Raw genomic sequence first — 15894 nt, 5'->3', positions numbered from 1 at the left:
GGCATAGCCTGCTGGGCATAGCCTGCTGTTTCCCGGGTGATGGCACCCCGACAGATTGGTATGTGGTTATTGACACTGTATTGTATCAGTGTCACCCTGCCTGGGACAGGGAAATGACTGTTTCTCCGACGGTGGAGGGAAGGGGATCAGGAGTTGATATGCAGATTAAGTAGAACCAAGGCGCACCAGGAGCAAAATGCAAGCTAATAAACCCCTAAACCGGCGAGCCAATATGGAATTTAGAAGTCAAAGTAGGGTCTGGACATCGGGGCAAAGTCTGGAACAGGCAGAGATTCTGAAAACCTTAATGGTCCCTCACACAACTTAAGATAACGTTAGTAGGAGCCGGGAGTCAGGACCTGGAAAAATGGATCCAGGGGTGTGCACTCGGTTCTTATCTCGTGAGGATAGAATCCCCAGTTTCCCCCTTGGTAGAAAAGTTGCATTTGCTTTCTTCATTTCTGAGTGAACCCTGGGAGCAATGACAGCCATTTCGCAGACCGTGAAGAGTGTCAACTTGCTTTTCCTCCTAGTGGAATTTAAAGCTGCTTTGCCCAACTTATTTTCTGAGCCAATTTATGCTGCTGTTATAAATGATTGACTCCGCAGCCCAATTAAAAAAAAAAAAAAATTACAAAGATTTATTAATTACAAATTGGAAAAAAATCCGCCACAGCCAAGACAGCGTCAATTCCGGAATTTGATGCTGGGTGAACCTGGATCCGACTGACAGAGCGCCAGCGTTTCCCCGGAGGTTCACCCCGATTGCTTCCTACTGCCCGCTTATATACCCTATATTGTCCCCGAGGGCTGCATAATACAGGATGTCCCTTGTGTTTGTTCTATGTAGTGTTAGAACATAGGGATGCAAAAAAGAAAAGTCGGTCCCAGTGCTTCTACAGTCCTCTCGGTCCTTCCTGGATGTTCTTTTCACATGGATGGCCGAGTCCATACAGATGCAAAAGGCGTGCCTCGATGTCTGTACGGCTGTCTTTCACATGGGTGTTTTGGGAAGCCCGATGTGATCAGCTCCAGGTGTTGTTTTCGTGAATAGTCGAGAGAGAGTCGACGTGCCATAAGCTAAAGACTTGATGTAAGACTTGATGTTATCTTTCGCGTGTTCCGGGACCTGCTTGAATAGGAATGAGATTATGCTTCCTGCCGGAGCGGTCAAAGACACGTGGTGGATCAATGTAATATTTTATACATACATGTATTTACTAACAGCATGAATTAATCTCACGCATATAACACTGTGAATCATGTCTGGAAGGGACGACGGCGGAGTCGCTTTGTCCCCTGGTAAACAAAGCTGTTCACCTTCTCTGAGTCATGTCCTGTGATCTCCTTTTAATAAGACCTTTAAAAGGAGAAAGATCGGCACATTTATTTCACTAAGGCAGAGGCATTTTTTTGGGATGGTTATATAGGGAGAAACAGCAAGCAGAAAACAACCAAAATTGTGCTAGTTCCTGGAGGGAACTGCTCCTGAAGGGAAGCGCCAACTCTTCCAGCACCACACGTCCCTGTTCCTGACGGCAGAAGCACCCACCCTGGATGCTGAGGTGATACGAACGGGGAAGGAGCTCTCGCAGGAGCCCAGCGCTCCTGTGCCAGACCCATCTGGCGGGGCAGGTGTCGGGTTCCGTGTCCCTCCCCTCCGGGCTCATCCTTGCGACCAGAACCTTTAGGAGCCCCGTGCGCTGTCACAGGGAGGGCTCTTGCGTCCATCCCACGGCGCAATTCCCAGAAGTTGTGGAGAACCGAAGGAATGCGCTTTGGGACCAGCTCTACCCGCACGGCTGACTCTCCCGGAGCCCCGTTCCCCAAAGCAGCCGCCTCCCTTCACGCCGTCCTCCCCCCCTCCCCCCTTCCCTCCTCTCTTCCCGGCCCCCTCCCTCCTTTCCTCTCCCCCTCCCCAGCCCCTCACCGGCCCGGCGGCACCGGCTCCTCCTCCGGCTCCCTTCACTGTAAATCCGCCCCTGGCGCTGGGCAGGGGCTTTTCGCTCCCCTCTTGCTCTGTCCCTCTGTCCCAGCACGTTTACTTAGCCGCGGATAATTATCGTCCTTTTTTTTTTTTTTTTTTTTTTTTTTTTTTTTTTTTTTTTTTTTTTTTTTTTTATTTAAACGGGAAATTCAGCGGCGGAGGCGGCACCAATTTGGAGCCCGGGCTTTGATGGCACAGGCTGGGAAGTACACACGGCGCATTTCCTGCGGCTGAAGTTTTTTGCCCCCGGCCGCGAGAGCCGTCCGTGCCCGCTCCCGCTGAGGGCGGTGCTTGATCGCGCTCCCTGCCGCGGTTCCCGGCTCGCTTCCCGCCGGAATAGCCGCAGCATGGGCAGGCGGCGGCGGCTCTGGGCGCAGCGCTGGTGCTTGTTGTCGCTGTGTCTGGGCTGCCTGGTGCTGTGTGCGCAGGGAGCGGCCGGCAGACAGCAGCGACAGCCGCAGCTGCAGCAGCAGCACCGGCCGGCGCTCCGCGCTCCCTCAGGAGCGGGCGGCCCCTTGGCCGCCGCCGCGCACCGGAAAGACGGGGCCGGGGTCGCCGCCGGCTGGGTCCGCAGGCGAGGACAGCACGACGCGCTCCGAGGGTAAGGGACAAGGCTGAAAGCCCCTTCCCCGCCGCCGGCTTGCTCCCCAGGGCATCTCCCCAGCCGGAGCCCCTTGCCGGTGGTCTCCGTGTGGGCCCCCGGTGCCGCTCCCCCTCCCGGCTCTCTGAGGCAGAGGGCTAGCGGTTCGCTAAGCTGGGAGTTTGGTTCTTGCCTGTGGAATCTGGCTTCGGAATTAGCGCTGTTTAATTAAAAGCAGACTTTGTCGGGGATCTACCTTACAGCTAATGAATTGACCCCGTTAGGCTCCTTGGACCAGCGTCTTCCAATACTGAGATACTTCGACGCTCACTTTTTTGGGGGGTTACAAAGATATGATGCAGAGACTTTGGTTTTATTCTTCTGATGTTTCAGGGATTTCTTGGTATTTTGAGTTAGTTTACCCTTATGAGCAGGCATCCCTTCTGTCTAGTATCAGATGACAGCAAGAAGCTCGTTTTTTGACAACGCTTCCCCGACTTTGAATGAAAGCAGAATCGAACTCATCCCTTCCATATCCTCAGTTGTTGCAAGGAGGATTAATGTGGCCTGCCCTTGCCTCATCTACCTCTCCTCTTTCCTACTAATCAGTTGAGCTAACCCAAAATAAAATCTCTCGGAGGAAGACTTGTCTTTCCTTTGGGGAGGATATTTTTGTAGAAAACTTTGCTATGCAGGTTTTGTTCGTTTTATGCAGCTGGATTCTTTCCGTGTGTGTGTGTATGTAAAACATTTAACTTCTCTTTAGAGTGCTTCGTATTTTCCTGTGCTCATTTATTGATTTGTCTGTGTTGCAGGCCAAATGTGTGTGGTTCTAGATTTCGCTCCTACTGCTGCCCTGGATGGAAGACACTTCCTGGAGGGAATCAGTGCATTGTTCGTAAGTGTCTGGCTGCTTCTACTGCTCAAGGGGTAACAGTGAAAGTAAATATTCTTCCACGAGTCACTATTTCTTCAGCATGAGAAAAGCTAGTTCAGTTCTGTGTTTCATGTTCTTTTTAGATAGTAGACAATGCTTCCTTCAGACCTTCAATTTTTAATCTGTTGCCATTTAGTGTAGCCTGTCGCTGTCTGTTTTGTTAATAAGTATGGTCAACCTCAGAATTCATGTTCAGGAACGTACTGCTCTTCATGTAAGCAGTGGAGGTCTTTGTCATTCTCCATCTGAATAACTGCAGGCATGCAGGATGAAACTGGGCAAGGGAAGGGTGATAAGCCAAGGTCTGCCAAAATTTTGACCTTTGTTGGCTTTTTTTTATGATTCGAGGCCTCCCTCACCTGTTCACATCTATTGGTGAAAATTGACTGGCTAATATTGGGGATAACTGTGCCATGCAACACTTATTTTCACCTCAAGCTGACCCAGAATTTCCCAGCAAAGGATTATGGTGCCATCCAGTGGAAGATCTTTTTATTAATGTTGCTATGGAATAAAAGGAGTTCCTCAGAATGTTCTTTTCACATTTATCAACTCTTTCAGTACTGGCTACTTTACTTTGATGTAAAGTAGAGATTTTCAGAAGGATTTGGGCTGCCTGTTATGCTGTTGATAGGCTTTTCACATTCAGCTGTGTGTCTGGCTCAAATGTGTTTAGGGGCTTTCAACAATCCTTACAAGATACCCTATAAATTGTGTCTCTCAGAGCCTCTTAAAGGCCTTGGTCTCAGGTCTGCCCCCATTGTGAATAATCAGATTTATTTTTAATTTATGTGCACAAGGGACATCTTTTAGCTCCTGCCTGCTTACTGCACTCTAAGTGCAGTAAACAATTGAAAAGAAAATTGCACTTTCTAACATGTTTAGAGGGTAAGTGATTTTGGCAGACCAGTATTGTCTGTGACACTTCTGTTCCTGCTTTTAGTGAAGGTTTAAGTGTACAGATTTCTATGCTGACATTTAATGTCTGTGGAGATGACATTCCATTTAATGGCTAAAGTTTTTCACCTAGAAAAAGCCTCCTGGACAGGATGCTGGACAAGCTATCAAACTTCTTATTGCAGATGTGCTGATTATAATGGATGCATGTTTTAACTGGTGGTTTTAAAGTGGTATTTCAATGAGGAGAAATCTATGAGCCAGTGGTAGGTGAAAAAGAAACCATTCTGACCTGACAGGGTTCCAAGCTGATGGTGTGGTGGTGGTTGTTGGTGGTCTGTGGCACATTTATGATTAAAAGTGATCTTTTATCTGAAAACCAAAGGTTTGGTTACTTTTACTCTTTTGTTATACCGAGTAAACTGTTCTGATGAAAGCATATTTAGGCTATGCCTTAAGGTCTAGGGCTTTCAGTTGGTAAGAAAATTACTCCTAAATGGATAATAAATTAACAAATGGACTAAATCTAAACCTTGCTTTATCAAGAGATTGTCCTTATGGTGTATGAAGATGGACTGAACAGGAATAAAAAAAACAACCCCGTTTCTAGTGCTTGTCAAGTGCTCTAAATCCAAGTTCTGGCTCATGGAATAATATTTTAAGTCAGTCCATGGCATGTCTCTAATTCCAGCTAAATAGAAAAATCCCACAAACTCTTTGACTTCTCATGCCTTTACATTTGAGACATTATTGTAGCAGAATTTGATGATAAATATAGACATTTTGCATCTTCTTGATGCCCAAAGAGTGCTGTGGCACGTGATCTCATCAAGGTATTTGTTTTGTTGTAGCCCTTCAGTGAAGATGGACTGCCAGATTATTTGGTTCTCACTAAACTCCAGGCCTATTTACAAAGCAATTGTGATTCTTAGAGTATTTTTGGTGGTGGTGTTTGTTTTTGAGGATTTTTTGCTATACAAGTTGTCTGCTGCACAGTATATGTCTTCTTGACAGTATATGTCTTTTTGAAGTCCTCATTTGTGCTCTAGTGACTCTGCTTCAGGCTGTCTTTTGATTCATTTTGCTACTTGAGCAGATTAATTTCATGTATTAATTTAGATCTGCTTTAGAATAATTTAGACTATTAGCTCCTTTTTTTTTTTTTTTTGATTCTGTCACGGTTTCCTTCATTGGAGCTGCTGGATGGTGAGTGAGAAGGGAGGGCAGGACTTTGGGTCATCATGGGGATGGCACAAGGTCAAGCATGTGACACAGATGTGGGGTGGACAGGCTTTGCTGGGCTTTTAATGGTTAGTTTTTAAATAAAAGTGTGGGAGCTGCCTGAGTACAGGAAACTATATTTAGGGAAACACCACAAAATCTGCAAAGTCCAGCATTTGCACATTGACTTCCTGCAAAACTGCTTTGGGTAAAGGATGGATAATCTTGGGAATAGAAAAAAGAAGACCCAAAAATGCCTTTAAAATGGTGATCATAAGAGTGAAGCCCATAGTGCAAAAACTGTCTTTCTGTGTTCCTCCTCAGCAATTTGCAGAAATAGCTGTGGTGATGGATTTTGTTCCCGTCCCAACATGTGCACTTGTGCTAGTGGGGAGATATCACCCACGTGTGGATCAAGACCTGGTAAGGACTTATTGTGTTTTCATTAGAGATTTTGTTGAAAGTCATTCTCTTCAAGTTTCAGTGACAAAAATGCCAACTTCCTTTAAAACAACTTCTCACTACTGCATACGCAAATGTAAGTTACGCTTAGGTAAGACACCTCAAGTTCTTGATCAAGTTTGTTATTCCACACGTGCCTGTTTATTCTGTGTGACAAATTTAAGTAAAGTATGCTTAAAGAGAGAAGGAAGTTTACAAATGAGTGTGTGTGGTATTCACATTTTCATTGAGTGCATTTTGGTGAGAAATCAAAATCGTTCCGTTTCCAATGCAATTAAAAGTTCTGAGATGCAACATAATCGTGGAAAACTTGAGAAAACCTCTCCACCAGTATACACTTCAAATATGTAGCATAGGTGGTACAAAGCCCATCATTCAGACCCTGTTTTAAAGACTGTGAAAGGCCATTCCTTTGAGGTGTTTTTGGCTCATTTTGGGTCTCCCTCTGCAGCACAGCAGTGCAGCATCAGCTGCAGGAACGGCGGGACGTGCGTGGATGAACGGTGCCAGTGCCAGAAGGGCTTCTCTGGTGCCCACTGTGAGCAGCGTAAGTCACAGCCAGTTTGCTTGAAGTGCAGTGAAACCCCTGAAAGAAATGCTTGTTTTGGGGTATGGTGTTTGGCTGGCAGTCATTTCCTGCATGAAGTGCTTTTGTGTTCTCTAAAATTCAAGTTACAGATCGGATTCACCGAACGGTTTTGGGAAACCCTTGGGCAGCAACGTCCCTGTGCATCCCCCTCCTCATACCAGATGTTCACTAGTTTTTCATTCTCTTTTAACAAAGTTTTCTCTGCCTCAGAACAATAGTCTCACTGCTGGGTTGAAGAATGTTCTTCTGTTTTCTACATAGTCTAAGGAAAAAAGGATTAAATCCAGTTCAAGCTATTGGATACCGATTTGGGTTGGCAGACAAACTAGAAAGTGAATTATTTGCCCAGCTTTACCTATAACAGCACAGTGTTTACAAGCTGCAGCAATTTAGCAAACAATAAAAATCCCTGAAGGCTGCAGGGATGAAGAAAGACTCAAAGTGTATTCTGAGGCCAGCTGACTACTAATTTGGAAAGGCTAGAGACAGAGGACAGCTCTGCAAAAACCAGATGGGCTGAATACTGTGGAAGATAATTTTTTTTTGCACTAGTCATTTTTATAAATGCTGGAAAAACAGTCTTGTTCCTGCTTTAACTGGATAAAAGTCTCTAAAATTTTAGCAAATAGTTGTAATCCTGACCTGTGACCCCAGTGAAATTTTGTATTCAGGGTTGCTGGTCCCTCCCTGCTTTTGTTAAAATATATTCAAATATATTGTTGATATATTCAACGCCTGAATGCTCTCAGGCAAGAGATTTCCAGTGAATAAATGAAAAGATGATTGAATTTTCAAGTGGTGACCCTGAAGCAGTCCAGAAAATCTGAACAAACTCTGGAGATTGGTTTAACTGTACCATGTAGTTAAAATTTCAAGCAGGATTATGAATATGTGTCTTCTAGACAGTCCTAAAAATGTCAATAAGTTTTTATTTCTATTTCGAAAAATTTAATTGTATGTAATCAAGTTAATTGTCTTGCTAGTCGTCTTGAAGTGTCGTCCATTAGTTCAGTAATGTAACACGTGCAACAAAATATCTTCATTTTATGTGTGCATTTTCAGGACGAGGTAATGCCGTTTGGTGGTTGTTGGTAAGAAGTAAGGCTGTATCCCATTTCCACACAGCAGTATATTTTATTCTCTCCACTATGATACAGGAGTAATGTGTATATTTTTCAGTTTAAAATGATTACCTTCCCTAGATTTCTGAGGTTCTTTTGCCCTGGATACTCAAATTTGTTACAAATGTCACATCCAAACTGAGGAGACACATTTATGAAAACAGCCTAATGACTTTGAGACTGAAAATGTGAAGTTTTAAAAAATTTTGTGACTCCTGTCAGCTGAAATGTTTTGATTTGGAGCACGTGCTAATTTTGGACCATTTTGATGAAATGACCTGAAGCAATGAGTCAGAAAGTAGCTAAAGTAAATTAGTTAAGGCACTCTTTTGATGGTGTTTTTCAGCCTCTCTGAAGAACCATCTTTCTTTTGAACTGAGAAAATTCAGTGGTCTGGCAGGAAGCTTTGTTCTTGAATCAGACCATTGGTAAAGAGTATGAGTGGGTGCTCTGAAGTCCCATGACAGTGAAATATCTTTCTCATCTAAATGTACTTTGGATTTATAACCCTTCACCCCACCCTGCTTCCTCCTTCACCACAGAAAAATTATATTTTTCAGGATCTTTTAAGAAACATAGGTTTTTTTCAGATAAAAAATGAGTTAAATAAGGAATTCTTTACCTTTGCTTCTAAACATCACTCCTCCTTCCAGAAGCATCAACTTTGAGAGATGATTATCTCTCTCTTGGACTCCTTTCTCTTCTCAAAAGGTTTGTTGCAGTTGTGACTGAACAACACAATTTAATATTTGAGGTTTGACAGACAGGTAACTTCAGTGAGGGATAGTAATTTCTTATATAATTCTTATGAGTGACTCAAGCTGCACAGCTGATTAAAACACACTGAAGTTGAACGTGTGCTGTTAAATCTGTGCTGTCTGTGCTGAGCAGCTGTTTGCAATTAATATCAGCAGGTGCTGGTGGAATTTGGTTTGCACAGTCACTGCTGATGGAGGTGATGGCAGGGAGATCAGCTCCACCCTCAGACCTAGAAAGGCTTAGAGCAGTGGGAGAAAAATGAGTATTTTTTAAAGTATGACTCATATTAAAAGATGACTCATATGTTAATCGTAATTGTCATTGCCATGACATTATTTCCTTTTTTCCCTGTTTGTTTTGTGAATTGAAGCTGTCTGTGAGGGTGGCTGTCAGAATGGAGGAAGGTGTGTTGGACCCAACCGCTGTGCTTGTGTCTACGGCTTCACTGGCCCTCAGTGCCAAAGAGGTAAAAGAAATTTAAGGAAGGAAACTGTGAGTAGTTGTATACAAAACAATGCTCTGTGTGCATGTTTTATGCTGTGTATTTTCAACCAGTAAAACCACTTATTATTTTTAATTTTAGAAAGTGTCTTCTTTTTTTTTTTTTTTTTTTTAGTTTGGCAGACACATTAAAAATTGACACATACAAAGCCTAATTGGTAGGAAGTTCAGCTCATTTAGGGTGCGTATTTTGTTCACATAATAGTTAAAAGATTAGATGTCTTTTGCTCTCTGCTACATGAAATAACAATCCAGCAGAATTGGTGGTGGTGTTGGGATTGTGTAAGTCAAGATAATTAACGAATTTTTTTTTCTGTATAACACCTCTTTCATAAGAGAAACTTGGGAAGTAATTTGCTCTGGTTAGTTGGGAAGAAGTCAGAGAAGGACTGAAAAAATAAGCAATTACCATAGTACAGGGATCAGTTTCTAAACCCATTCTTATTCTAGAGTGCATCTCAGAGATGCCTTCTTTAGGGAGTCCTGTGGAAATCCCGTTTTCAAATTCAGCTGTGAAATGCTCAGCTGTGTATATATTTGGAGAAATATCTTGCACCTTTTTATGCTTGTAAAATTTTTTTAGCATTTTTTACTCTGACATGGAAATAATTTCCATGGAGGTAAAGGAACTAAAAAGCCACACACTGAAAAAGCAGGAGTTTCCATTTGCTACTCCAGGCTGTTTTATGTACCCACTAGGTATCACAAGAGTAAGAGGAATGCGAAGGATCAGTTTGTTTGTCACTAGCTTGAGTGTTGTTGTTTTCATTCTTAAAATCTGATTTGCAGTTTTGTATTTATCCCATTTCCTGTAGTTGCTTTTTCTGAAGCAAGCACAAGGACTCAAATCTTACGCAGTTTGATTACTGGAGAAATAGGAAACAGTATTTTGTTTAAAAACTGTTAATACTTACAGCTGTTTTGTAGCCATTCTGAGGTATGTCTGTACACAATGTATACCTGTCTAAAATAAGAAGTTACCAAGTCTTTTTGTTTGGAATTGATTTTCAAGGGATTGGGCAAGGTTAGGATAATTTGTAGTTTGAGCCTTGCTTCTAATGGATCTTAAGACTGCAAATTGTGAAGTCTGGGCTATGTCTCTAAGTTGTATTGTACTTCTAGCTGAATATGGCATAATAGAATTGCAATATTCAATTTTCATTTTTTTTAAATTTAGTTGAGTGCATTCAGAAGTGCTTTTTATTTATTGCCAGACAACTTGGTAAGCTTGCTTTTTATCCTAGATAAAAGAAATCATTCCTAGTTAAGATTTGCTTCTGTTCTCTGATTACACACAGGGCTGTGGAATCATATTGATGCGTATGACAGACTCCAGCTGTGAGGATGGCTCAGAGTTTTTAGTAATGATATTTATACTTTACATTGTTTGACCTTCAAAGCTTAAAAGTTTCTACACTTGAGTGTTGCAGCCTAACTTTTGTGATGTTGAAAGGGTTTAGGTTTGCTTTCTTCCCATTCATTGTGAAATCTTTAGCTGCAGAATTCAAGCCCTCTACAGGAATTTGAACATCAGTGTTTTGGCATCTGTATTTCAGAGCTCTCTTTGAAAGTCCTAGGTTTTCAATTTGGTGTGGAGTGCTCTTGTTCTGCAAGAGTTCATCTGCCATTTGTGGGTACTTGAAAATCAAGTTATTTCAATTAGAAGTTTGCATTTTCTTGCTTGAAATTGGAGGTAGTAAGTCAAATTTCCTCTGTCACTGTCAATAAAATATAGCATCTATAATTGCATATATAATAACTATCTAATATATCTCATCTAATATAGCATGCTTTTACAGCTTTGACAGGGCTAAGTAAAATTTCCCTAATCTTGGTGTTGCATAGACCTTCTCATACTCAAATAAAGAAGTTACTGATTTATTTTGCTATTATTCAGTTAAAGAGAGGTGACCCCTATAGTATATCTTGATAATAACTATAAAAAGTATCTAAGTTGTCATTTTGCTTATGCTGTACATGAGGTGGAGTACGTGAAAGTACTGTGAAAGATGCCTTAAATGCCTGTTTAGTTCAACAGTAATTTGTAATTTATGCTTTTAATGTAATTCTTTATGCTTTCCAGTAAATAGCAGTATGCAGTGATTTCTTCATCTGTCTGGGTTGCCAGAGTTGCCTGTAATATTTTACAGCAAAAAGTGTCTCAGTGGTTTAATTTTAAACTGAATTTAGCAGCAGTTCATAACTCTTTGAGTAAAATTTTATAGTTTAAGGATATGTGAACTTCCCTTGCAAATCACCTCAAAGTTATAAGAGACGTTGTTTGTAACTTTTATTTACATCATTGTGTTTTAAATGCGTGCTTTTTATGGTTCTGTAGATTAAGTTCTTTAAAATTAGGTATTTTCTTCCTAATACAGAACATGTGTGTGTTTCCTTCAGCTTGGCCTCCCAGTCTAAGCTGTAGATAAAATGTGGTTGGTTTTTCAGCTATCTGGGCTCTGAGCAGACTGATTTCCGGGCTGGAGACAGGAGGCTGAGCAGTAACTGATGACTGGCATGATCAGAGTACTTAACTTGAGGCTTTCTGCTGGGTTAAATAGAGAGAAAAACCTGTTTGGGAGTTCCTGCTTTTTCTGATATGTACACTGACCTCTTACATTTCCTGTCAAATCTGGTTTTTGGTCAGCTGCTTGTCTTTGGTTTGCAAGCACACAAGATCCAAGTTTTTTGTGTGGTGTTTTAAAGGGAAAAAAAAAAAAAGTTGAAATTTCTACAGTTGAAAAAGAAAAGTGAAAAGAATGGAAAAAAGAAAGAGCAGCAGAAAAAGAGCCTCATTCTCAGTTGTTCATGTAAGGAAAAATTTTTCCTAGCATGACCAATTCCTTTGGTTTCTCAACACTGTAAATGATAGTTGTGTCACTGCTTGTGGTCTGTGCATGTTTTAAAATTGATAATCTTCAGAGATACGAAGCTGTGAAAAAGCAAGGATGTTTTCTTCCTTGTTTATTATGGGATGAGGGGTAGAAGAAGTGAGAAAGGCAAATTTTGTCACTGATGTAACTTTGCCTTCATCCCATACAGAGGGAGGAAGAACAGTTCTTGTTTACTCCATATTAAATGGCTCATAATTGGAAGCAAAAGGGTTTGGAGTGAGTAGAAATGCATAGCTTGGGAAGAGCATCCTTTTGAAGAGGGAGGAGAATTTCAGGTAAAGTTATCAAGCTTTGACAGGTAAGTAATAGGGAACAATAAACAAGTACAGTATTTGAATAGCAGCTTTCCAGTAGCTAAAGGAGGCCTAAAACAGATCTGGAGAGGGATTTTTTACAAGGGCAGGTGGGATTAAGACGAGGTGATGGCTTTAAACTGCCAGAGGGCAGGGTTAGATGGGACATTGGGCAGGAATTGTCCTCTGGCAGGGTGGGCAGGCCCTGGGAAGGGGTGCCCAGAGCAGCTGGGGCTCCCTGTGCCCAAGACCAGGTTGGACACTGGGGCTTGGAACAGCCTGGGATGGTGGAAGGTGTCCCTGCCCATGGCAGGGGGTGGAACAGATTGATCTTTAAGGCCCTTTATGACCCAAGCTGTTCTGGGAGACTAAAATTCTCTGTCTATAACATGAGACAAAAAGCTTTGCTTTAAGCTGGGCATTGGATGGAAAAGCTTGTCAACAGCCCAGAGAAGCAAGTAGGACAAAGCAAAAAGCATCCTCAGTTAAAGTGTTGCTAGTGTATAATAACTGAGGCAAGAGAGTAAAGAATGATACAGAACTGTAGTGGACATCCACCAAGGCAGCTGATGGGCACAGGGGTTATAGAGAAGCTGGGGATAACACGTGTTTAAAATTAAGTTAGCATAGCAACCTGACGGAGATTTGTATAGGAGTCAATACTTCTCAACTTCAATTCTAATTATAAAGAAGAACTACAATATATATTTAGTCTGTAGTGGTGCTGAAGGTGCTTGTGTGTGCTTAAGTGACAGTGTTCAGGTCTAAATGGAACACCAGAAAATGTAATTCCTTAAGAAAAAACTTCTTCTGACAGGTTATTTGAAGACCTCTTAACTTCACACAGCTTTTCCTGGCTGTTGATGCTAGCAGTGCCATGAGGTGGTTAACAACAAAAATGTTTTTTGATCAGCAATCTCTAGCTCTTCTCTTTTTGTGGGAGTCTTGGGAAGATAGCTTTTTAATTTTGCTGTGAGTTTGTTGGGTTTTTTTTCCCCTTTATTAATGGCTGCTATCATCCTGAGCCAGAGTAGAGGTTTTTTATGGTCTTCCTACTTATTTTCTTTCAGTGTAGAGTAAATGAAAGACTGACCTGCTAAACATCAGTTTAATTCATCTTCAGTCCAATTTTAGCCTTTGGGAAGTGCAGCATGTGGTCTTGGGTTATTTTCTACAGGTTCATAAAGAAGTTGTGCGAGGCCTGTTGAGTGAAGAAAAAAGCAATTCGTTTACTGTGGCATGCTCAAAACTACATGGCCCAGGTCACAGGGGATGTTCATGGTCACTGAGGGAAATACAAGTGTTAAATCATCAACTTGAAGCATAATTTAACTAAAATAAATTAAAATCCGTGTAATAAAATTAGCTAAAAATAAGTCAGCCGTAGTTTAAAACTATAGAATGTGAATCTTCCTAAAATTTGCAACTTTCACCATTGTTGTCTACTTTTATCTCTTTAATATTTTTTTTGAATGCATTTCTGTCAGCTTTTTCAACACTTAGCTGAAGGCTGATTGCAAGCAAAATGCTGCAATGGTCATGTTTTTTTTGTAGCAAAAGAAGCTGCAGTTTAGACTTAAAAAAAAGCATGCTTCTATTCCTCTTGGAAATAGTAGAGATAAGAATTGCAAATACCTGCAGCAGTAAGAGGCAAAGCTTCATCTGACAGGTAAGTGCCTGAGTCAAGACATACAATGAAATACATCTGTGCTGGAAGAACCTGTTAGATATTTTGGAGGGGTTTTTTGAGGCTGGAGGTGTCGTCAGGTGTTAATAACAAACACATTTAAGTGCGATCCCTGCTCACCAAGCTCTTGTTTCTGCTGCAGGTTCTGGCCTGTAGAGACTGCCCCACATCATCCCCTGATGGATTCCAGCAGGGCAGATTCAAAAAGCTGCTTTCCTGCTCTCAGATGTCAATACCTAGTGATGTTACAGGGCCCTGGCACTGCATTCCCTACTTTTGTTGTCCATCATTCTCTCCCCAAACAAGGTTTTCAAAGGGAAATATCCAGAAAAAGCTGCACAGATTGTGTGTTTACTTGTTAGCTGGCATTGGAAAATTTCTCCCTTCTAGGTCTGCAGAAGATACAACATTTAGCAGTTTTAAAAATGACACAGATAATGCTGATCATGCTGATTGCAGTAGTGATGAAGGAAGTACTGTGATTCCAGTCAGTGTCTCTCCCTTACTCCCTTCTTTTAGTTTTAATTAAATCTCAGTATTTTAATAACTCTTTGTCTAGCACCAACAAAAGAAAAAGGTAAAAACCCTTAAATGTGGCAGTTTTGCTGCTTTTGAAGCACTTGAAATCTTCAGAACTGCTCAGTTTGTTCAAGCATAGGACAGGCAAGTGGGATAGAAGTGGGCTTGTTGTACTTTGTATTAGAATTAAAAGCAGAGGTTTTATGCCTTTAAAGTAGGTCTACAAAAGTAAAAAGAAAAAATGGATTTCAGTGACCTCTTCTAAGGGCTTGAGAGCTTTCACCAGAATGTAGCAGCTCAGGCACAGGGAATGTTTGGCTGGTTTAAATCATTTAAAATGGAAGCTCTGTAGCTGTGTGAAAAGAAAGAAAGAACTACCAGAACCTTATATTTAGAGCCAATATATATATTTTCTTCATATACCTATTCTTTAAAATCTGCACTTGAAAAGTAGGGGTTTTTTTCCCTCTTACCTACAGGAGGAACAAGTCTAGGAGAGCATAAAATACTGTGGTTTTTATGTGTTAGGTAAGACACAGACTAGCTTATGCTCTGCATCTAAGGATTGTTCACTGAACAATGAAACAAGGGTCTGATAATATAGAGCAGTGAAGCAAAGTCATGAGTGAGAAACATTTTGCAGAGAAGAGGGAAGATGATGCCTTTGAAAAATTCTGTCTGGTCTTATCTTTTCCCTTCCTCAGTGAAAATCTTGCTCTTGGTCAGTAGCACTAAAATGTCACCTTTTTTTTAACTGCTTGGGGACATAGAAAATAGAAGAGGTGAGCAAGGCCATGATGGCTTTTTAGAGTTTCAGAAGAAAAGATTATTTCTTCTGAAAACTAAAAAAATATGAACTTTAAGAAGCTATTTAATTTGTAAGATATTCAGGAAAAAAAAAAGTCTTGATCTATTTTCAGGATAGTTAGGAAAGTTAGAGATCAGAAGAAGTTGAGACATTTGCCCTCAGGGAGTGTCTTTAATAAAGAAAATGCAAAAATATCTGGAATAGTAATGTAAATAGTAAAACTTCCTGTCAAATTCAGCAAGTACTAATGTTATATATTACTTATATAGGTGTTCTAGGCAAAATTAGAAAAAGCAGAAATAATCTGAAGAACCCAGTTTTGAAGTAATGGAAAGAGAAAGAAATAAACAATTTTTTCTCTTTTTTTGATAGTAAAATGTCTTATTAAGTGAACAGGTATTGTGTAGAGGAGGCTTGAGAGATTATTTGGGAAACTCAGGAACCTTGGAAGCGTATTTCTGTGTGGTTGGGAATGCCTGAAATTGTTTTTTCACCTTGGTTATATGTTCTGTGTACACTGAATTTCCATATTAGATCTGAGAGAGAGTGAAAGAAGGGTTTTGAATATTTCTTTGAATATTGCAGTGGGGGAGCAAGAAGTCAAAGAGGGAAAGTACATGTTATTCAACAACATCTGCA

At 41.1% G+C, this 15894-nt stretch overlaps 1 protein-coding gene across 1 annotated transcript in view; it reads left to right on the top strand.

Moving 5' to 3' along the window:
• Nucleotides 1-2334: 2334 nt before the first annotated feature.
• The window catches only part of FBN2 (fibrillin 2), a gene marked incomplete at both ends in the record, with an annotated part of 118672 nt that continues 105112 nt past the window's right edge, over nt 2335-15894 (top strand). The window contains 5 exon segments of the mRNA XM_084224742.1: nt 2335-2588; nt 3383-3465; nt 5947-6045; nt 6536-6631; nt 8924-9019. Coding sequence (XP_084080868.1) covers nt 2335-2588; nt 3383-3465; nt 5947-6045; nt 6536-6631; nt 8924-9019 — 628 coding nt within the window.

Source organism: Fringilla coelebs, assembly GCF_963513975.1.
Source record: "Fringilla coelebs genome assembly, chromosome: Z".
Classification (NCBI taxonomy): domain Eukaryota; kingdom Metazoa; phylum Chordata; class Aves; order Passeriformes; family Fringillidae; genus Fringilla; species Fringilla coelebs.
This window is presented reverse-complemented; position numbering and strand designations above follow the sequence as displayed.